The sequence below is a fragment of the Aquarana catesbeiana genome, linkage group LG01 (assembly GCF_042186555.1).
Source record: "Aquarana catesbeiana isolate 2022-GZ linkage group LG01, ASM4218655v1, whole genome shotgun sequence".
NCBI lineage: Eukaryota > Metazoa > Chordata > Amphibia > Anura > Ranidae > Aquarana > Aquarana catesbeiana.
The window spans coordinates 985,997,951-986,022,405 of NC_133324.1; the positions used below are offsets into that span (position 1 = coordinate 985,997,951).

The 24,455-nt window shown below is 44.6% G+C and overlaps 1 protein-coding gene across 1 annotated transcript; it reads right to left on the minus strand.

Annotated features, from left to right (window-relative positions):
* Positions 1 to 654: 654 nt before the first annotated feature.
* On the minus strand, positions 655 to 23,945 carry LOC141127169 (resistin-like). Its single transcript, XM_073613394.1, has 4 exons — positions 23,887 to 23,945; positions 23,112 to 23,237; positions 3,483 to 3,560; positions 655 to 932 (listed from the first exon to the last, which is right to left on the minus strand). Exons 2-4 carry the CDS (start codon positions 23,197 to 23,199, stop codon positions 799 to 801), a joined length of 300 nt encoding a protein of 99 aa, XP_073469495.1. The 5' UTR covers positions 23,200 to 23,237; positions 23,887 to 23,945; the 3' UTR covers positions 655 to 798.
* Between the last annotated feature and the right edge of the window lie 510 nt (positions 23,946 to 24,455).

The following is a 24,455-nucleotide window of genomic DNA, read 5'->3' on the forward strand; positions in this document are numbered from 1 at the left end:
ACCACTGACAGCATATATAATTTGAGGAAAATATGCGTATAAAATAGTTTACTATTTGCCAATAAAAAAAATGTCCCTGGATTTCATTTGAAAAATCTGGTCACCTTAGATTACACTGTATCTGTCTCTGCAGCACATGACACACATTATGGCACGCTCTAACTTTTGCGCAAACCAATCAATATTCGCTTATTGGGATTTTTTTCTAACAAAACATCTAACAGAATACATGTTGGGATGAATTGAAGAAATTTGATTTTTTTTTTTAATTTTATTGGAAATATTTTATAGCAGAAAGTAAAAATTTATTTTTTTTTGTTTATAGCAGGCGATGGGGAGGGGCCAGGGGTGGGGCTGAAGGATGGGCCATGGGTGTGGTCAGGGGTGGGGCTGAAGGGGCTCCACGTCAGGTAGGCATGATTGCTATCAGCGGCCCTGTACCCACCTAAAATATCCTACATACAGCTATACCAGGGCACATAAATGTGAAATAACAATGATACATATATACATATATATATATATATAAACATAAACCATAAAGTGCCTATACCTTCTATACCTATCTATGCTTTTAGGAATAATAGGAAAGAATCCAGGTTTAGGGCGGAGTAAATGAAAGACATTTACAGGAAAACTTTATTTGCCACAAAATAATTCACAAATATAAACTTCAACCTTTTATAACTGGACCCCCATAAGCCTTTCTTTAACGATCTGATACATGTGATGTGCAGCTATTGTGATAGAAGAGATCATTCAACGGTGTCACTCCCATCGCCCTCTGGTGGTCAGACTCTACTTAGATCCGATCTTGCAGCAGCGGGCCGATGTCCAGTCTATGCCGCCACACTGACAGTGACAGGTTTTCTCAGACTGGATGTCCCACGAGCCACAGGCCATCCCACAGGAACACCCCGTGGGGGTGTAATCTGTATAAAATGAGAAGAGGCAATGATGAAATATCTGATTATAACATTCTACAATCATACATATATACACAGCAATAGGGATGGGCTTTATGTTCGGGTCGAACATCGGCTGTTCGTCAGTTCGCCGAATAGCAAACAATTTGGGGTGTTCGCGGCAAATTCAAAAGCCGCGGAACACCCTTTAAAAGTCTATGGGAGAAATCAAAAGTGCTCATTTTAAAGGTTAATATGCAAGTTATTGTCATAAAAAGTGTTTGAGGACCCGGGTCCTGCCCCAGGGGACATGGATCAATGCAAAAAAAGTTTTAAAATGGCAGTTTTTTCGGGAGCAGTGATTTTAATAATGCTTAATGTCATACAATAAAAGTGTAATATTCCTTTAAATTTCATACCTGGGGGTGTCTATAGTATGCCTGTAAAGGGGCGCATGTTTCCCGTGATTAGAACAGTCTGAGAGCAAAATGACATTTCTAAAGGAAAAAAAAGTAATTTAAAACTACTTGCGGCTGTAATGAATTGTTGGTCCCGGCAATACACATAAATGTCATTGAAAAAAACAGCATGGGATTTCCCCACAGGGGAACCCCGGAACCAAAATGAAAAAAAAATGCGTGGGGGTCCCCCCAAACATTCATACCAGACCCTTATCTGAGCACGCAACCTGGCAGGCAACCTGGCAGAAAAAGAGGGGGGAACGAGAGAGCGCCCCACTCCTCCTGAACCATACCAGGCCACATACCCTCAACATGGGGAGGGTGTTTTGGGGTAGCCTGTGTGAACTGGTAATGGGGCACAAATGTACCCCTACCATTTCACAAAAAAAGTGTCAAAAATTTTAAAAAAGACAATAGCCGGTTTTTGACAATTCCTTTATCAATGTCTTCTTCTTTCCCCATTTCTACTTCCATCTTCTTCTGGTCTTCCTTTGGTGTTCTTCTTGTTCCTCCATCTTGTTCTTTCCCCACTTCTTCCTCTATTTTCCTCTGCTTCTTCCTCTGGTCTTCTCGTCCGGCATCTTCTTCCCCGATTCGTCCTCTGGACGATCTGCCTCAATGGAAGTCTCCCACTGTGTGATGCTTCTGTTCTTGTGACAGCTCTTATATAACAGAGGGCGTGGCCATCCGGTGACCCCACCCCCCTGTGACAACAGGAGAAAGCCATAGGGTCCCCGTGCATCAGAGGAGGGTCACCGGGTGGCCCCGCCCTCCGTTATATAAGAGCTGTCACAAGAACAGAAGCGTCACACAGTGGGAGACTCCCATTGAGGCGGATCGTCCGGAGGACGAAGTGGGGAAGAAGAAGCCGGAGGAAGATGCCGGACGAGAAGACCGGAGGAAGAAGCAGGGGAAGAACAAGATGGAGGAAGAAGAACACCGAAGGAAGACCAGAAGAAGATAGAAGAAGAAGCGGGGAAAGAAGAAGACATTAACAAAGGAATTGTCAAAAACCATCTCTTGTCTTTTTTAACATTTTTGACACTTTTTTTGAGAAATGGTAGGGGTACATTTATACCCCATTACCAATTCACACAGGAGGGGCGGGATCTGGGGGTCCCCTTGTTAAAGGGGGCTTCCAGATTCCGATAAGCCCCCCCGCCTGCAGACCCCCACAACCACCGTGCAAGGGTTGTGGGGATGAGGCCCTTGTCCCCATCAACATGGGGACAAGGTACTTTGGGGGCTACCCCAAAGCACCCTCCAATGTTGAGGGCATGTGGCCTGATACTGTTTTTCCTTTAGAAATTACATTTTGCTCTCAGACTATTCTAAACACTGGAAACATACGCCCCTTTACAGGCATACTATAAACACCCCCCAGGTACGAAATTTAAAGGAATATTACACTTTTATTGTTTCACTTTAAGCATTATTAAAATCACTGCTCCCAAAAAAACGGACGTTTTTAAAACTTTTTTTAGCATTGATACATGTCCCCTGGGGCAGGACCCGGGTCCCCAAACACTTTTTTTGACAATAACTTGCATATAAGCCTTTAAAATTAGCATTTTTGATTATTCATGTTCGTGTCCCATGGACTTTAATGGTGTTTGCGTGTTTGAACAAATGTTTTGCCTGTTCGCATGTTCTGCTGCGAACCGAACCGGGGGGTGTTCGGCTCATCCCTACACAGCAATATACAGAGGTGTGGAGCCCCCCAGGGTGTACCCCCAAAATACCCTCAAATAGAGGCTTTAGGTGAATGTCCAGCCCTCCCTCCTCTCTTTTCTTAGACTCTGTTCCCACTCTGTTCTTCCAGGGGGTGATAGCAGTCCTTCTTCTCATATTTGATCTGAGATCTCTAGGACCTCATGGGTGGTCTGAGATCTCTAGGACCTCATGGGTGATCTGAGATCTCTAGGACTTCATGGGTGGTCTGAGATCTCTAGGACCTCATGGGTGGTCTGAGATCTCTAGGACCTCATGGGTGATCTGAGATCTCTTGGACTTCATGGGTGGTCTGAGATCTCTAGGACCTCATGGGTGGTCTGGAGTGAGGAACACATCTCTCACACTGATACAAAGTTCTTTACAAGGTCTTGTGGTCATTTACCTGCAGGACAGGCAGCGTATGCTCCTTGCTGGCTGACGCTGGTGCAGACAATTTTACTGTTCGCCAGGACTGTGGAAGCTGGAAGAGAAGACAGAGATATAAGAAACCTACAAATGTAAATGAGAAGATATAGCTGTCCCCACCCCCAACACTAGTGTAGCCAGGTGGCAGCTATGCCATGATGGAGTAAGGGATTACTCGGGGACAGAATAGCTAACATTTCCTTCTAGTGCCTGTGTTACTAGAGTCTACCCCATTTCCTGTCAGAGGAGTGGAGTATTCCTGTCCTGGAAAAAGCAGAGAATCTTAGGACATGTAGTCCTGATGTAATTGGATAAAAGGTTACCACACCCCTCCTTGAATTACACCTCCCAAGTGGCTGAACCGCACAATGGACTTATGGGAGAGACTATATATTTGACTAAATTTGCGGGCTCGTTCTCTTGCCCCCGGGGATTTCACACAGAGCATCAGAGCTGTTCTGCACTTCAGGGGTGCCACGCCAGTGCGGCTTAGCCGGTCCCAGTCCAACTTCAGAAGGAGGGTTCACATTGCTGAGCGCTGTCTGTGAGAGTCAGGTGTTCGAGGCCTTTTTTCAGCCAGAGAGCCGCTCCACAAGTGCTACACCGATCTGTCAACAAAGCCAGCTGAGCGCACGCCCTAATGTCTGGAAGGACTGTCCTGTTCCTGCAGAGGCCAGGATTGGTGAATGGGCAGATGCCCACACTCTTTCATTCTGTCACTTCAATATCTAGAGACACTGCATGCAGACATCATATGTTTGCTGCCTTAAAGGGATTGTCACTATAACTATCTCAGCTGTCTACTTACTGGAAACTGCAGATCTGTGACTAGTCACTAGGGATGAGCTTCGAGTTTGAGTCGAACATGAGTTTGACTCGAACATCGCCTGTTCGATCGTTCGGCGAATATCGAACATTATGGGCCGTTCGCGCCAAATTCGAGCGGCGCGTCAGGGCCCATAATGCACTGCGTCATAGCAGTGGTTTGCTGGCTTATGATTGGCCAAGCATGCACTATGACCCGCATGCTTTGGCCAATCACAGCGCCATAAGCAAACAGAGTCACAATTGGCCAAAGGCAGGGTGCCTTTGGCCAATTATGGCTCAGGGGGTTAAGTACACGCCCCACACTATATAAGGCCACCTGCATGTCGGCCCTGTGTAGTGTGTTGCTGGTGTTATAGAGAGAGATAGAGAGAGAGAGTGTATCATTTCATTTACTTTGAGCAGGCAGTGTTCCTAATATACTACAGGCAGGCAGTTCATTCAGTTAGCTGCAGTATATGCAGTACTGTATCCTGTGCAGCTAGATCTCGCTGCAGACCGTTCCTGTTGTTCTGTTCCTAATATACTACAGGCAGGCAGTTGATTCAGTTAGCTGCAGTATATTCAGAATCAGTATATATATATATATATATATATATATATACATCCCAGCTTTGTGCAGCTACATCTCACTGCAGGCCATTCCTGGTGTACCTATTCAAATACATTACAAATAAATCAAATACAGTATGTCTGGAAGGCCAACAAGGAGAGGCAGACGCTCACAGGCCACTAAAAGAGGGCAAGTAGGCTCTGTGTCTGCAGCCAACATTGCTGGTCGTGGACACAGTGCATCCTCATCAGCACGTGGCCGTGGGACACTCTTGTCCTTTTTTTCGGAAGCTGGCCATGTTGAGCCACAACATGCAGAAGAGTTGGTAGAGTGGATGATCAAGCCATCCTCATCCTCCTCATCCTCTGTCACCCAGGCTCAGGGTACTTAGGCTGCCAATGCAGCTGCCAAAGCGGTCTCTCCAATCGGCTCATTGTCATCAGTCACTCCTTCCCTAGCCCCACCATCATGCCCTGAGGAGTCCCCCAAATTGTTCGACCACAGTGTTGGGTACATGCTGCAGGAGGATGCGCAGCTCTTTGAAGGCTCCGATGATGGTACCCAGGTTGAAGAAGGCAGTAATGTGAGCCCAGAGAGAGGGGGTGCCCAAGAAGGACAATAAACTGGCAGTCATGATCCCCCAGCTGCAGCATACTGCCAGGTTTAGAGAGAGAATTGAATGTAGGTGCGGCGCTGTTCTGATGACTAATTGGTGGTGAACTAGCAGTGTGTTGTAACAGTGTTTTGTAGTGACTGCATGGTGTTACAACCCCTTGTAATAAAAAAAGGTAGTGAAAATATACAGAGGGGCTAATTTCCTGAGTGATTTGTCCCGTATAGATAGCATTTACATTTAATTAGTGTTACACCCTCTGATAATTAAAAGATAGTGACAATGTATAAAGGGACTGATCTCTCAATAAGTGATTTGCCCCATGTAAATAAAGTCTACCATATGATACTAGTATTTGAGAAAAGGTATGACAAATTTGTCCATTAAATCGTATCATACCTAATAATAAAGTGCATAGACAAAAAAGTGCTTTAGTAAAATAATGGGGGGGGGGGATTGCTAATATACAAAGTGATAAAGTGACTTGTGCTCAGAATAATAAACCAGTGCTTGCTAGAGAAACAATATTGCTTTAAATAGTCTTATTGTATGCACAAATGGTTCTGTGCTTGAAAAGAATTGTTCCTCTGATAAAACAATATTGTTAAAGTCAATCTTCTTATTCCAGTGCCGGCTTAGTGATAGTGCTGCTTATTCGTGCTCCTACTGTGCAAACACTTACCGAATAGCCTCACCCCTACAGGGGTATTGCGCGGTCACAGTTTTTGCCACTGTGTGGCAGTTCCTGGCAGTTCCGGATCGTGCTTTTAATATTGTTCAGCATATGGAAAAGAAGGGGTGCCCATAGCGTAAAACCGTTTAAAAGACTTTATTTTAAGTGTAAACAAAAATGGTACTCACATTGTTAAAATGTAATGTAAAGCATAAGAGATCAGAATTTAAACCGTCAGAAAGTCCTGTACTCGTTTGTTTGGAGGTGACGCAAGACGTTTGTCAGGCCACGACCTACGCGTTTTGTCATTGGACATCTACAGGAGCATAGACGTCCAATGACAAAACGCGTAGGGCGTGGCCTGACAAATGTCTTGCGTCACCTCCAAACAAACGTTCAGTTTGTTTCAGTTCACGCATCATGTTCTGGATGCGAACCGAACCTGGGGGGTGTTCGGCTCATCCCTACTAGTCACCATCATTCATGGGCCCCAACTTGCTAGCAGAGTCAGACAAAGAAAGAAAAAAATCTTGCGAGCCACAACAGCCCAATGCCCGTAAAGTGACTAGTGATAGTATCCAGCTGCAGGCGCAGATCACGTTTCATAACCGTGCAAACTACGTATAGAGATATTATGCGCTGCGCTAGGGTGAACCAAGATAATATGTGAACCCCTCTAAGTGAGTTACAAGAGAAAATTGTGTCAATCAAAAATAAAAAATCATGTATATAAATCTTTTCATAACAGCATTAAAGTGCAATGTACATAAATAACAATCAATTTTAAATTTTAAAGTGCATGCATGAATAAGAAAGTGCTCAGTGCTCCACACTGATAGAAATAGTCCTGTTAAACGATCCTTTGTGATCCGTGAAAAAAGTCCTAATCAATATCTTAAAAAACGTGCATAAACAATGTTCATATATGGTGTCATCTAGCATGTCCTTTGGATCTTAGGTGCTGCAAACCATGCTCCAGTGCACTTCAGTGATCCCCCTAGGTAATTGCGCTCACCTCAGAGCGTGTGACACAGCTGCTAACCATGTCAGACTACGCTTTGGAGCCCCCCCGGGCTCTATACTGATATACAGGTGCCGATCTCCAGCCTGATTCAATGCAGCAGTAATTATGTTTTTCAGAACTCTTCATCACACCACACCTGGGAAAGTATCCACCCAATTTCACTCTTCTCTTCACACTGCTTCCGGGTCTATCTCTATATTGCTAGCAGAGTCATCACCTCACATCTGAAATCTGAACCGCTCCTATTTCTTCACCAACTAACTGAGACATTTGCTTGACCACTTCCCGGCCACGCCCCGTAGGTTTACTGCTCGAGTGCGGGCCAGCTGTACAGAATCACATCTAAATATATATATATCTATACATGTGATATTGCTCTTCTGGGTAGGGAGGGCTCTGGCTGTGATTAGTCACACCAGAAGCTGATCAGCAGGTGTCGGCCAATGAAGGACCCCCGACACCCGCTGATCGGGGAGGAGGAACACAGGACAGAGCTCTGTCTATGTAACCAATGCAGAGCTCTGTCCTGTCAGCAGGGGATGGGATGGATTTGGTTTCCCTGCAAAGCACATCCCTTAGTAAAAGCAGCAGACAGTACACACAGTGGCGTAGCGTGGGGGGTGCGAGGGGGGCCACCGCCCCGGGCGCAAAATTTAGGGGGGGTGCTGTCATGAGTGTGGACCATCTAACATGGGCATAAAAGCCCCTTGTTAAACTTATAATGCAGGAGAATCCACGTTGCTCAGCAACAGTGGCCGTTTTTGCAGTGCGGGTGGGCGGCTGGGGGATCCGTGATCAGCGAGGGGCTTAGCCGAGGACAGATAGGCTGGCTGCCTGAGAGCCCGGGACTGGGGAGAATAGTTCCATCACGGCCGCCTCCTCCTTGACCTAGCCCCCCTGACCCCGCCCCCCCAAGAGATGAGAAGCGGCGGGCGCAGCATCTCCCGTGCCTCCAGAGCATGGATTGCTCAAACTTCCTCTCCGCACTAACATGAGGCCCGGAGAACAGGCTGACTGAGGACCCAGACGACATGCAAGGAGGCGGACGTTGCCAGGGAATAGCTGGAAGGATCAAAGCACCCCCGGATCAAGGAGACAGACTGGCATGGAAGGTAGGGCTAGCAGTCTCTCTCATCTTCCTCTCAGGCCCCTCTCCCTCTCTCAGCCCCACCCTTCCCTCAGCTCCACAGTCTCTCTTATCCCAATGTCTCTCTCTGCCTCTCTCTCAGTGAATCCAAATCACCAGTGCTGCAAAAACACACAATTGTGCAAATATATAAATAAACAAACTAATTTTATATAATAATCAATAAAAAGTTGATCCATAGCTATAAAGTCCATTCATAGCCATGTTTTTTGGATGCTTTTTATTGATTATTATATGAAATTAGTTTGTTTATTTATATATTTGCACAATTGTGTGTTCTTGCAGCACTGGTGATTTGGATTCACTACCCAGTAGGGCTATCTTAGAATTATTGTATTTGATGAATTGTTATATGACATTTCCTGTGCTTTATTTGCACAATGAGGTTGAGGTTTCTTGCAGCACTGGTGATTTAGGACTCACTACCCAGTAGGGTTTTTTTCTTCAATATTTCAGTTAATGGGAGCTACATACAGTATGTCATATTCACACTATAATACTTGTTGCAGCACTGTGCCGTTGGGGTATTGATCCCGGCACGGTGATGCAACAAGTATTCTAGTGTGAATATGACATATGTAGCTCCCATTAACTGTAATATTATAAAATCCCCCCCTCCTAATTTTCGAATGTAGAAAAGATGTAAACAAAAAAAAATAGGTAAGTCTGTGGGTCAAGGGGGCGCAAATTACTTGCCTCGTCCCGGGCGCTGACAACCCACGCTACACCACTGAGTACACATAAACACTGGCTAGGCACATATGTAACCCTCTGATAGCCTCTTCCCTGCCAGTGTCATCAGTACAGTGACAGGGAATCATTTTTAGCGCTGATTACTGTATTAGTGTCGATGGTTCCTGCAAAGTGTCAGTTAATGTCAGAATATCCACCTCAATATCGCAGTCCCTCTATAAGTCGCTGATAGCCGCCATTACTAGTATAAAAAGAATAAAAAATTCCCGTATATACAGTGCCTTGAAAAAGTATTCATACCCCTTGAAATTCCCCACATTTTCTCATGTTACAACCAAAAACGTAAATGTATTTTATTGGGATTTTATGTGATAGACCAACACAAAGTGGCTCATAATTGTGAAGTGGAAGGAAAATGATAAATGATACAAATAAATATGTGAAAAGTGTGGGGGAGGGGCATTTGTATGGCGCCCCCCCGGAGTCAATACTTTGTAGAACCCCCTTTCTCTACAAGTCTTTTTGGGGATGTCTCTACCAGCTTTGCACATCTAGAGAGGACATTTCTGCCCATTCTTCTTTGTAAAATATCTCAAGTTCTGTCAGATTGGATGGAGAGCGTCTGTGAACAGCAATTTTCAAGTCTTGCCACAGATTCTGTGGTTTAGGTCTGGACTGTGACTGGGCCATTCTAATGCCACGTACACACGATCGAAAATTCGGCCAGCAAAAGACCGATGAGAGCTTTTGGTCAGAAAATGCGACCGTGTGTACGCAAAAGATTGAGAGCAGGTTTTCAATTTTTCACTCGGAAAAAAGTTCCTGTCCGAAAATGCGCATGCTCGAAAAAAATTCGACGCATGCTCGGAAGCATTGAACTTCATTTTCTCGGCTCGTCATAGTGTTGTACATCACAGCGTTCTTGATGGTCGAAAGTTCAGAGAACTTTTGTGTGACCGTGTGTGCGAGACAAGCTTGAGTGCCATTGGGTTCCCGATTAACCACTTCAGCCCCGGAAGATTTACCCCATTAATGACTGGGCCATTTTTTTGTGATGCGGCACTGCGTCGCTTTAACTGACAATTGCGCGGTCGTGCGACATTGCACCCAAACCAAAATTTATGTCCTTTTTTCCCCCACAAATAGAGCTTTCTTTTGGTGGTATTTGATCATCTCTGCAGTGATTATTTTTTGCGCTATAAACAAAAAAATAGCGACAATTTTGAAAAAAAAGAAAAAATATTTTGTACTTTACGCTATATTAAATGTCCCAAATTAAAAAAAAAAATATTCCTCAGTTTAGGCCGATACGTATTCTTCTACATATTTTTGGTAAAAAAAATTGCAGTAAGCGTTTATTGATTGGTTTGCGCAAAAGCTATAGTGTCTACAAAATAGGGGATAGATTTATGGCATTTTCATTTTTATTCTTTTTCTTACTAGTAATGGCGGCGATCTGCAATTTTTAGCAGGATTGCGACATTGCGGCGGACAGATCAGACACTTTTGACACTTTTTTGGGACCATTGTCATTTATACAGCAATCAGTGCTATAAATAGCCACTGATTACTGTGTAAATGTCACTGTCAGGAAAGGGGTTTGACACTAGGGGGCGATCAAGAGGGTTAAGTGTGTTCCCTCAGTGTGTGTTATAACTGTGGGGGGATGGGACTGATTGGGGGAGGAGAGAGATCGCTGTTCCTACTTAGTAGGAACACACAATCTGTTTCTACTCCCTTACACACACAGATCCCCATTCTGGCTCTGTCAGGAGCGATCGCGGGTGCCCGGCAGACATCGCGCCCGCCGGCCACGGGCATCGGCTCCGGGGACACGCTGTGGGCCATATAGATTTAAAGAGCTGATGTACCATGATGGCAAATTGCGCAGCTGTGCCAACCTGGCGCAGTACAACTGCGGCAGCTGGTCGGCATATAGTTAAATCCATACCGGACCCCTTCAGGTCTGGTATGGACTGGGCCGGACCCCACACCATTTTTTTCTTCAATGTTTTAATATCTGGGTGCTGGCAATTGCAACTGCAATCATTTTAAATGGTATTTTACTTGTGTTTTTTTTTTTGCTTTAGAAATCAGTTTTGCTGCAGCAGGTTCTATACATGTTACAGTTGTGCCACTTTACAGGCAGACTAAGGAGACCCCCCAGACACTATATTTAAAGGAATTTTTCATTTTTATTGTTGCACTTTAAAAATCATTAAAATCACTACTCCTGAAAAAAACAATAAAAAAAGATTTTTTGCATTGATACATGTCCTCCAGGTCACTAACGGACCCCTTTTATGGCCAATTACTTGCATATAAGTCTTTAAAATGAGCACTTTTGATTTTCCCTGTTCAGATCCCATAGACTTCAATGGGGTTCGCCGTTCGGGTTAGAACATTTCCCCTGTTCGGGAGTTCTGCTGCGAACCAAAGAGGGGGGTGTTCGGCTCATCTCTATTCTGGGCCCGAGACTGCTAGAGTAACCAGAGAGAGGGTGTAAAAGGTTACTGAAAGTCTGTGGTTGCTGCTGTTACGGTCACCGGACTCTGTCCTGTTGACCTGCAGAATATGCCGGGACCAGAGAGCCAACTGATGTACATCTGTCCCCAGGATCCTTCTGCAGCCTAAGGGGATTGCTAGGACCTGCAGTCTGCCCTGAAGATGCCAATCCTGGATACTGCCATCATGGACTGAGCTAGAAATAGACTCTTTCCTGTGCAGGTATGCTGGGGCAGCCACAATCCTGAGTTAGGGATTTGTTAAGGGAAAGACGTTTAAAGAGATATTAGAGGATTTTTTTTTTTAAATAATACATTTTTTATTAAAAAATAAACATGTTATACTTACCTGCTCTGTGTAATGGTTTTGCACAGAGCAGCCCAGATCCTCCTCTTTTTGGGTCCCCCACCGGAGCTCCTGGCCCCTCCCCTTGCTGAGTGCCCCCCACAGCAAGTCGCACTCGTGTGTGTCTGCTATTGAGCCACCTCCATAAGACACACAGAACATGGCTTGGCCCAGCCCCCTCACTCCCTCTTCTCAGCCAATGAGGATGGAGAGACCCAAGAGAGTCTCTGCTCTCATGCACATCGCTGGATCGGGATCAGGCTCAGGTAAGTGATTGGGGGGCTGTGGGGGGCTTCCGCATACAGAAGGTTTTTTACCTTCCTGCCTAGAATGCATGAGGGGTAAAAAGCCTTCAGCCTTTAGAACCACTTTAACTGTTATGCCAAGTTGTTCAAGTAAAGCTTTGGAAACTTTGCCTTTGCCTGGTCTGATGTTACTCAAGGGGTGTAATGCAAGTAACCGTCACATATAGTCTACAGCTCGGACAGGTAGGAAAGCCTCTTGCAGGACGAGTTTTTGTCAGCACTCTCTGTGAGCAGGTCCGCCCCCCATAGCAACAGGAGCAGACCAGCACCACAGAGGTCCCCAGCCTATGAACAGATGGTGGGGCATTGGCTCCACATGTCCCTCCTACATGCATCAGTGACCATGGTGGTGTATATAGATATATATAAGAGTTTACTAAAGTTCAGTCGTCTGTCCAAGTAAAAATACCTCATGTGTAAGGCGGTGACCCTAACAAAAGTGCCTAGTGTAGCCCAACTAGGAGGAAAACATGCAGGAAGTTTCACTCGCCTACCCATGAATCCCCCCTCACACCAATTCAACTTACGAGCACTACATTCAGCTATCCAACTAATGGAGGTTCGCCATTACTGGACCTACAGAACAAGAAACCTCAAATGTCCTTTCTTGCACTCAGCCTTGTAAGCGACCATCATTCTGGTTGGAATTACTAATTTATTGAAGAATGTATTTGCTCTTTAATACCTTGTGGACTCCACCTCCCCTCCCCCCCAGTAGTTGATAAATGCCGGGTCTGTCCTAACAAAGCCTTTTTTAGAGATGTAAATTGATTCAGAAGTATGTAGCAAGAAGATACATAGCAGATTAAAAAATACGGGGGGGCGTGGTTTGGTCCCGGACCTGAATGGCAGCTTGACGAGCTCCTGTCCACAGGAGATCTTAAGCCCAGCTGAGCCATCCACCACCAGACATGGGGAAAAACTCATGGGATCCCTCCCCTGCTAGGTCTCGCTCTCCCAGGGGCTCTGGATCGCAAGTCAGCCAAAGTATACCGGAGCTCTACATGTCCCAGGCATGCGAGGCCCCGGCTTCTAATCGGACCAACATGAATGCCGCACATTCCTCCAGTCTCAGCCCCACAGGCAGGAATTACTCCCAGCACCAACCTGCACCTGCCGAAGCCCGTACCCCACAGCCTCTAAACATGCAGGACCTGAGATCTGTGGCAGAAGACATTAAAGCCACTCTTGCATCAGCCATCACAGAGCTCAGGAGAGATGTCCAGTTGATAGCAGTGTGGATGGATGACATGGAAGAAACAACAGCCCTCCTTGATACTGCCACCCAACAATTGCAAACCTCTTCTCACTTCCAAAACACCCAGATAAGAGACATCCAAAGACATATGGAAGATATGGACAACCGCAGACGTCGCCACAATATCAGGGTAAGAGGCATCCCTGAAACAATTGAAAATAACCAATTACAAAGGCCACTATTGCCATCTTTAATGATCTCTTAGGCAGACCTCTTGAAACATCCATTGAATATGAATGCTTACACAGAGCCTTAAAATCAATAAGCAGAGACACTGATCCCCCCAGAGATGTTATTTGCTGTCTTCAACTTTAAACTAAAAGTGGATATCTTAAATAGGTCCAGAGACTGTCGCTCCCTACTCCCTACAAGGAGATGACATAAAGCTGTTCCAAGACCTCTCGCCTATTACCCTCCAGCACAGAAGAGACTTACGCCCTCTTCTTGATCTCCTGCGCACTAAAGGGATCCAATATCAGTGGAAATTCTCCTCTCTGCCTCTTTTCAAGGCCGCACGGCGAACCTGCGAAGATTTACCCGCTTTCTGCGAAACACAGAATCTTCCCCGCATTGACATTCCAGATTGGTACAACACCCTTCATCCTCCACATATGAGAAGATCAACTTCCACTGACGCTATTCCAGTCCGCGAAAATTTCCACATAAGGCACTGCAGATCTACTCCACCAAGAGAGGCCAGCTCATCTGACTCCTGGAATGCCATGCTCAGCAGCCCAACAGCCTCCCTGGCTCACAGGAGAGCCTGCCATGAAGGCTCTGATTGAACAACAACCTCACCCTTCTCCTCCCATACCTCCCAGCACCAATTGTTCCACTCCAAGACAGGAACTTTCCTACGGAGCCCATCTGTAGTACCCGACTCAATGAACATATAGCAATGCTGTTCACACCACAGATAGCTTTTTCTTTTTCCCATTGCTTACTCCACCTAGATTTTCCTGACCGATGGAAAAAAATGCCCTTTGGAAGACTGAACTATAGCGAATGGAACCACTTCCACCTGAACTGTAGGTCTGAACCTCACCTCAGGAGACCCTCCGTGTTTTGATTGATCCTCCTAAAGGATTTACCGGTCTCAAAGGTAAAAAGACACTCAGCTAAGTCCAATTAAATTCTCTCAAGCATACTGGCAAAAGACTGAACTGTGAGATCATTATAACCTTTTTAATGGGTCTATATCCAGAAGGGCAGAAAGCTCACTCAAAAAACCTTCCCCCACTCTTCCCTAATCCCTTCCTCTCCCCCTTTCCATACCCCTTCCCGTTCCCTATTTTACCCCTCTCCAACCCCCTACCATCTCTCACCCCACCTTCCCTCCAATCCTGACTACCCCTAAAGGTATTTCACATATATATCTCCTTGCTGGACTGACAACAGAATTACCCTAAACTAAGTTCATTGAATATACAGACTGTTATCTCAGATGTTGCCTAAAAGATTACCTTTGAGAGACGATATCGCACAGATTCCAACTCTTTTCTTATAAAATAATACGGACCCAATTTAATTATTCCACCACTCCCTTTCTTACAGTTGGAAAAAAGATCACTTAAAATAAACGCTCTTTAAACAATCACGAGCTCTAGACATTTCTTTTAGTTCTCTAGACACGACATCTGTGCGGCATCACCCCTCTTCCAGATGTCACATATGAATAAGATGTTACAGGAATGTTTGAATGACAAATTATATTAGACAGTTATTTCACATCTATCTTGTTGTGCCTTCGAGATTTAGTTAATCAAGCGGTTGGGAAAATCTCACAATATTCAGACTGAACCAATGGATTAACTATAGGTACCTGACCTACTCCCTTACAAGGAGTTACATGACAATATCACCCCATAATTTGTTGGGCGATACCCATATCAGAATCTCTGACCATCCTTTCCCAACCCAAGTTGTGTTGGGACATGCTATATAAGCGACCATAAACATGGAGTAGCTCGATCGCACACATAGGAAGAGTAGCTCTCTTAAACAGATTCAACTACAGATGTAATATAGATCTATTCATAGAATGTTATAGTTATTGCTGAACTGTCTCATTGAATGAGGTGTCTCCCCTTTTCACTCAACAGGAGATACACCTAAAGCTAGCTACATGTAAGATTAACTCTGTTTTCTTGTTCTCATTCCTATACCTATATAACTTGTTATGTTTTATGCTTTAGAAGTGTTGGTAACTGCTTAATACACTTAATAAGTGACCTTAGAAAACTGCTTCAAGTATGAATCCCCTGAGTTTTCAACTACAGCCATTCTTTCTTGTGCTAAAACGTAAAACGTAAAAATCTCCTGTGGACTAGAGATAGACACTGAATCTCGTCCATTCGATCCTGACAGCTGCCACCTCTCCACAAGACAGGAACACATTTATTCCTGTCAGATCCTACCAGATACATTTTTAGGGAAAGCTACATATAACCTCCCTACCGCCAGACTACCGCCTATTCCATTTTCTCCTACCTCCCCGTTAGCCCACCCCTTCCTCCTGCCCCTCTCTTCCCCTGACTCCTCCCCTTCCTCCTCTCCCCCTTGTTTTTTTTTTCCTTTTTCCTTTCTTCCCTCCCTCCCCCTTCTTCCTCTGCCTCGCAGTCTCCGCCACCACCCCATTACTGCTGGAACCAAATTATCCCAGACCCTGCTTTTCTCCAGATTCTTCCTGTTCATACTTGTAAGGGATAATGGTTCAACACCTCGTTTTATCTCAATAATCTTAATACTAAACACATACACATTATGACACCTACACCCCCTACAACAAAGCCTTCCACACTTAAAATAGTCTTATTAAATGTAAAGGGTATCAATATCCCAGAAAAACGCAGCCAAGTCATTGATATGATGAATAAATTAAAGGCAAACGTCGTATTCATACAAGAAACCCACTTCCGCACAAACAAAATCCCCTAACTTACGAACCATCTGTTCCCTACAGTGTACCATGCCACTAACCCACTTGGAAAAACCAAAGGGGGTCTCAATTCTAATTTCAAAAAACATTGACTGGCAACTCATAGACTCAATCATAGACACAGAAGGTAGATACATCTTCTGATAGGGCCAAATTCAGGGACGACCTGTAACCCTGGCCAACATATACAGCCCCAATACTGCACAAGTAAGATTTTTTAGGTCACTCTCAGAACTCATCTCAGACTTTCACTCCGAATTGTCCATCCTAGGGGGAGATTTCAATGTTGCTCTATTTCCAATATTGGACACTTCCACTGGTACAGCTTCTCTGCTAGGGATGAGCTTCGAGTTCGACTCGAACATCGGCTGTTCGCCAGTTCGCCGAACAGCGAACAATTTGGGGTGTTCGCGGCAAATTCAAAAGCCGTGGAACACCCTTTAAAAGTCTATGGGAGAAATCAAAAGTGCTAATTTTAAAGGCTTATATGCATGGTATTGTCATAAAAAGGGTTTGGGGACCCGGGTCCTGCCCCAGGGGACATGTATCAATGCAAAAAAAGTTTTAAAAACGGACGTTTTTTCGGGAGCAGTGATTTTAATAATGCTTAAAGTGAAACAATAAAAGTGTAATATCCCTTTAAATTTTGTACCTGGGGGGTGTCTATAGTATGCCTGTAAATGGGCGCATGTTTCCCGTGTTTAGAACAGTCTGACAGCAAAATAACATTTCAAAGGAAAAAAAGTCATTTAAAACTACTCGCGGCTATTAATGAATTGCCGGTCCGACAATACACATGAAAGTTCATTGATAAAAACGGCATGGGAATTCCCCACAGGGGAACCCCGAACCAAAATTAAAAAAAAAATGACGTGGGGGTCCCCCTAAATTCCATACCAGGCCCTTCAGGTCTGGTATGGATTTTAAGGGGAACCCCGTGCCAAAATAAAAAAAATGGCGTGGGGTACCCCCAAAAATCCATACCAGACCCTTATCCGAGCACGCAACCTGGCAGGCCGCAGGAAAAGAGGGGGGATGAGAGAGCACCCCCCCCTCCTGAACCATACCAGGCCAAATGCCCTCAACATTGGGAGGGTGCTTTGGGGGTAGCCCCCAAAACACCTTGTCCCCATGTTGATGGGGACAAGGGCCTCATCCCCACAACCCTTGCCCGGTGGTTGTGGGGGTCTGCAGGCAGGGGGCTTATCGGAATCTGGAAGCCCCCTTTAACAAGGGGACCCCCAGATCCCAGCCCTCCCCCTGTGTGAAATGGTAAGGGGGTACTTGTACCCCTACCATTTCACACAAAAAATGTCAAAAATGTTAAAAATGACAAGAGACAGTTTTTGACAATTCCTTTATTTAAATGCTTCTTCTTTCTTCTATCTTCTATCTTCTATCTTCCTTTGATGTCTTCCTCCATCTTCTTCTTCTTCTGGTTCTTGTTCTTCTGGTTCTTCTTGTTCTTCTGGTTCTTCATCCAGTCTTCTCGTCTGGCATCTTCCTCAGTGGCGCCTTCTTCACTTCATCTTCTTTTCTCGGGCCGCTCCGCATCCATGATTGGATGGGAGGCTCCCGCTGTGTGATGCTTCTCCTCTTCTGACAGTTCTTAAATAACGGAGGGCGGGTGACCCCACCCCTCTCTGACACACGGGGACTTCCCTGTGGCAATCCCCATGACGCCAGAGGGGGGCAGGCCCGAGGAAAGAAGATGAAGTGAAGAAGGCGCCGCTGAGGAAGATGCCGGACGAGAAGACCAGATGAAGAACCAGAAGAACAAGAAGAACCAGAAGAACAAGAACCAGAAGAAGAAGAAGATGGAGGAAGAAACCGAAGGAAGATAGAAGACAGAAGAAAGAAGATAGAAGAAAGAAGAAGCATTTAAATAAAGGAATTGTCAAAAACTGTCTCTTGTCATTTTTAACATTTTTTACTTTTTTTGTGAAATGGTTGTACCCCCTTACCATTTCACACAGGGGGAGGGCCGGGATCTGGGGGTCCCCTTGTTAAAGGGGGCGTCCAGATTTCGATAAGCCCCCTGCCCTCAGACCCCCACAACCACCGGGCAAGGGTTGTGGGGCTGAGGCCCTTGTCCCCATCAACATGGGGACAAGGTGTTTTGGGGGGGCTACCCCCAAAGCACCCTCCCAATGTTGAGGGCATGTGGCCTGGTACGGTTCAGGAGGGGGGGCGCTCTCTGGTCCCCCCCTCTTTTCCTGCGGCCTGCCAGGTTGAGTGCTCGGATAAGGGTCTGGTATGGATTTTTGAGGGTACCCCACGCCATTTTTAAAAAAAAAATTGGCGCGGGGTTCCCCTTAAAATCCATACCAGACCTGAAGGTCTGAAGGTCTAGAGAATGATACACCGGACACAGCCCCACTTACCCAATGGGAGGCCCATAAGTGTGTCATATACGAGGGAAACTCATTGCACTTAAAACATCTCTCAGAAAGGCCCAACAAAAGACAATTACAGACCTACTCAACAAGATTAAAAACCTAGAACTTGTCCACAAACAATCCCAAGCACAACATATAGATCACAATCTCACCCAAAATAGCAAACTTCTGCGTGAAGAGTTAAACCGCAAGACGCAACGCAAATTTGTCTTACATCAAAAACTTTTTTATGAACACGGCAAAAAATGCGGGAAATATCTAGCTAAAGCTCTCCAAACGAAGAAAGCGCACACAAACGTACACATCATCAAAGATCCTCAAGGGAAGTACTATGTTACCACGACAGATATTGTGGCCCAATTTGAGACTTACTACTCTAAGTGCCCTTTCACGCAGACGTACTGAGCAGGCAGATGACAGGTCTGTCTCTGCATACTGTGCAGGGACCGACCTGTCAGAGCGCCGCTCTCCTCTATGGGGGAACGGACGAAGACGGACCGATCCGCAGACGGATGAAAAAATAGGGTCTTCCTCCATCACAGTTTAGCGTATCTGAGCGGGTCGGATGTCAGCAGACATGTCACCGCTGACATCCGTCTCTCCATAGACCTGTATGGAGCGTCCGTTCAGGTCCGCCTAAAAAACTGACAGTGTGAAAGGGGCCAAACTTATGCAATCTCCCCAAAAAGGCAACCAACCATACGGGATCTGACAATCGTTCCGCCTCAGTTAAGACCTTCCTCAGCAAATACTGCCCCAAACCCTTAGATAAAGATGATGCCCTTCATTTAGAAAAAACTATCTCAGAAGATGAACTTAAAATTGCAATCAAACAAATTAAAAATGGCAAAAGCCCTGGCCCAGATGGGTTTACAGCTGCCTATTTCAAAACCTTCATGAACAGCTTATTCGCACACTTTCTTAAGGGTTTCAACTCCTTCACCTTATCCACCCTCCCCTTCCATAGATTGCTGGAAGCTCACATCACAGTGATCCCAAAGGAAGAGAAAGACCCCACTTCAGTTAGCAATTACAGGCTGATATCCATACTGAATACTGTATGCCAAAATTCTAGCTACCCGTCTTTTACCCTTCTTACCGTCCCTGATAGGGAAAGACCAAGTTGGTTTAATCCCTGGAAGAGAAGCCAGGAATAACACAAAGCCTTGAATGTACACCATTGGATTACAACCCACAAACAAGAAGGATTTTTCCTATCCCTGGATGCAGAGAAGGTGTTCGACAGGCTGGCATGGGACTACCTGGGAGCAGTCTTGAGACATTTTGTTCTCCAGGATCAAATGTTTAATGCTATTATGTCCCTTTATACAACTCCAACCACCAGAGTTCATGCAAACGGCAACCTGTTGAACGCATTCTTCAATGGGACAAGACAGGAATGCCCACTTTCCCCAATTCTATTTGTCCTAACCCTTGAACTCTTCCTACGATGTCTAAGATCTAATGAAAATATCAAAGGCATTCCCATCATCAATCGCACATACCAGAGAGCAGCCTTCGCTGACAACATCTTATTGTTCCTGAAAGAGCCACACATATCGATTCTAATTCTATTGAAAGAATTCAAACTTTTTCAATATATATCCAATTTCAAGATCAATTTTGCGAAATCCCATACCCTTAACATCTCCCTCTCACAGGAAACAGTAACAATGTAAAAATACCTTCCCCTTTCAATGGAAGCACGACCAGATTAAATATCTCGGGATATACCTAACAACGAAGCTCTCAGACATATTCGCCAAAAATTATCAACCTATCCTCAAAGCTATTGCAAACGACCTAAGTAAGTGGAACAAACCTAATTTCTCCTGGTTTGGCAGGGTGGCAATTTTAGAGATAAATATACTTTCCTGCATGTTATATATTTTACAAACCATCCCCATAAACCTCCCCCCGACCTTCTTTCAATCATACAAACGACTATACACCAGATTCCTATAGAGACAGAAAAGGCCTAGAATAACCCACGAACAACTGACAAAACCCAAAACATTGGTCTCCCAGACCTTAAGAAATATTATTTGGCTTGCCACCTCTCTAGAATTGTAGATTGCTCATTACATGGACACTGCAAAGAATGGGTTGACCTTGAACATTCATTTTCCCCCTTACCACTGCGATCATTGCCTTGGATTTCAACCCATCACACCCCGCAGAACTTAAAAGATCACCCTCTCATTAACCCAACACTCCGTTGTTTTAAAGAAACCTGCCGAAGGCTTCACATCTCATCCAACCCCGGAGCCCTCACACCAGTGAAACTCAATCCAGCCCTCCTGGTATGTGCACACAGTTTTTAGCAGACATCTGGCAACACATGGAGATTCTTGCCCATCAATTTTTCCGATCGGGTCTAAATCTAAAACGCACTTCCCTACCAGCTAACATGAACAACAATACTTTTCCTCTCTGGACATACTTACAGATATGACATTTCCTTAGAAAAGCTGATCGTGATTCCTTTGTCTCCCGCCAACTCACCCCCTTTGAACAGCTATGCACTCAATCTGCACCCCAACAGCATGTGATCTCCAATATCTATAGCATACTCTCCTTAGACTGCTCGATGAAATCTAACAAACCGTATTTGAACTGGGAAAGTGACCTACAAACAGAGATGACAGAGACACAATGAGAACACATATCTACAATAGCACTTAAAGGTTCTCTCAACGTCTCGATCCAGGAAAACAACTATAAACTTCTAACCCGCTTGAATAGAACACCAGTAATTCTCTACAAATACAACTTTGCCTTTTCTGATAAATGCTGGAGATGTTTCAGGCAAAAAGGCACTTTATCTCACATATAATGGTCTTGCCCCCTAATCCAACCGTTTTGGACACAAATCCGAGAACTAACAATGCAAATCTCCACGTACACTTTAGAACATACCCCAACACAGTTCCTCCTCCAAAACTCAGACTTACCAATACACCAATACTGCAAAACACTAATACTACCCTTGATAAATGCGGCCAAAATGTGTATCCTTCTTCATTGGCGATCAACCCATGTTCCGATCGTTCCTGAATGAGTTGAAACAATTGCGAAAATGGAGGAATTGATTTCCATAGCCAAAGACTGTCCAGCCAAATTTTCACACACATGGGCTTGCTGAACCCACTTCCGCACCACAAATAGATACAAATCACTGATATGCCAAACTCATCCAGACCCTACACCCCAAGACAATTGTGACTCTTAATGACTCTACTCTTACTTCTTAACAGCCATCCCCTTCAAAACATGAGATATAGGGCCTCCCACCCCTAAACAAGGGAAGATTGAGTGAGGACCCTTCTCTAGATATCAGATCAAATATCCAAAAAATCTCTCAGATTAGGCTATGCTACCCATCTTGCACCAACCCTTAGGGAATGGTGGCATAGACTGGGGGCTAATTATTATACCCCCCCAACCCAACCCCAACCCTGTTTCCTCCTTCCACCTTTTTAATTTTTTTCCACTTTTCCCTCCTTTCTGCTCTCCTTTCTCCTTTTTCCTAAGGTTTACATCTTAAACCACCCCCTACATCCAGGGCCTGTGCTACCACTAGGCAAACTAGGCAGCCGCCCAGGGCGCACTACTGCCTAGGGGCATCCAACCGTTGGTTTCCCTCCGCGTCTGCATGCTCTGCAAGCTGTAGCATGTAACTAACTCAGTCTCAGGAAGCTGCTCCATCCGACAGGTAGTGTAACTAGAGGTGCAGCACTGGAGCAAGCGCTAGAGGAAGCAAAGCCAATGCTTCCTGTATATCGCCACCTCCTGTCACATGGGCAGGGCAAAGGGGTGGAGTCAAGGGGGGCAGCAAAATGAGGTTTCGCCTAGGGTGTCAAAAATACTTGCACCTGCCCTGCCTACATCCAATAGCGCTCTATATCATTAAATACCGATACTCGACCAACTTTGGCCATACGGTATGTAGATGAAAAATCACGCTCAGAGTTGGTTGTCACCATAACAACTTGTGGATTTCCAATTTGATCCACGAAAAACACTAAAACTAGCACCAGACAGAATAATTTTTATTATAATGAGCATTGTAATTTAGCAAACTTAACATAACCAAGCCTTATATCTTTTCTAAATATTCACTTTGTCGACTTAGGCTTGAACTCCATTGCAGCTATTGATGCTTGCTGTTCTGAAAAAAACTGTTATATCATTTATTGTACTGGATAATGATGCCTCAAGCACCCTGTTTAAGAGCAGTGTAAACCTCCTTTTCTTTACAAATAAAATATTATGGAAAAAATAAAAAATAAATGTGTTCTTATCATGAAGAGCGGAGTGTGACCTACCTGTAGATTTCATGATGTTGGTGAGGGCGGGACAACTGTCATCTGCTGTGACCGCATACAGGAGACAGAAACAAAGCAGAAGTTTCATCTTCCGAATTCCAGGAACACCTGAGAGGGACGGAGAATCTGTGGAGAACGGGATGATATCTCACCATAAATAACGATTATCTATACAAATATGGTGGACAACTGTGACACCAAATATGACATGAATAACAGAGAACATCACAAGGAACAAGGAGCAACATCCGTCTACACCGGGAGACAAAATAATTTTACTTTTCCTCATTGAATCATTCCCCTGGCTCTGTTCCCAACATAGAGAAGATTCACCAGGAACCTGAAGTATCAGTTATGGTGAAACGTTCCTCCTCTGGCTTCCTCCACTGATAATAATCTATTTCACCAACTTTAAGATGAAGAAACCGGGATAAGTCTGGAGCAACTTTATAAATTGGAGTTTTGTACCATCGGGATATATTTGGGAAGATTACAGAAGAGGAATTTGTCCCCAACATTTACTTCTGGTGTGATGTCCCATAGACTTTCCTATATAGATAGTAATGGGGATAACTGGAAGAGTGACCGTGTTCCACTCCTTTAGTAATTCCTCTGAGCTTTATATATGGTGTAGTATTATTATTATTCAGGAATTATATGGCACCAACATTATAAAGGGAGACAGTACATCAGTAACCCATCATTATCCTAGTGATATAAAGATTCAGGACCCCCATAAAGGACTGAGACCTCCTCCCCTCTCCATAACACTTACCTGATGGATGTGAAAGAAGTTCTATATCTCCTGAAGGTGAGGAGACACTTATATACACAGAAAAGGAGTCATCTTCCTCAATAACCCCCTCCCTTGCAATGGGATGAGTAAGTATTTATGAATGTACCTCTCCTATGTGTGTACAGAGGTGGGATCTCATCCTCCTTGTATTCAGCTGTCAGATTCGTCTTTTCTTCTTAGTCTTCCTCGTATGACATCACAATCAGCAGAACCAGAAATTTAAAAGGTTACATGATCCACATGAAGAACCGGCATTCTCTGGCACTTAATGTTTTACATGTAACAATCAGTTTTGTTTTTTTGTTTTTTCTAGAAAATATCTTAGAACCCCCAAACACCCTGTATTTTTTTTAAAGCAGAGGCCCTGTAGAATGAAATGGTGGGTTTTGCAATTTCTTATGTCACATGGTATTTGCGCAGCGGTTATTCAAATGCAAAAGAATACAAATTCCTAAACCTAATTTTTTTGGTCAAATATAAAAGATAATGATGTCACACCGAGTAAATAGATTCCAAACATGTCACGCTTTAAAATTGTGCATGCACGT

What these genes read in the sequence shown, in the direction of transcription:
- LOC141127169 (XM_073613394.1), bottom strand. Translation starts at nt 23,199, where the DNA reads ATGAAACTTCTGCTTTGTTTCTGTCTCCTGTATGCGGTCACAGCAGAT. An exon ending in CAACATCATGAAATCTACAG is followed by an intron (nt 3,561 to 23,111) that starts GTAGGTCACACT and finishes CTTCTCTTCCAG; the next exon opens with CTTCCACAGTCCTGGCGAAC. An exon ending in ATACGCTGCCTGTCCTGCAG is followed by an intron (nt 933 to 3,482) that starts GTAAATGACCAC and finishes CATTTTATACAG; the next exon opens with ATTACACCCCCACGGGGTGT.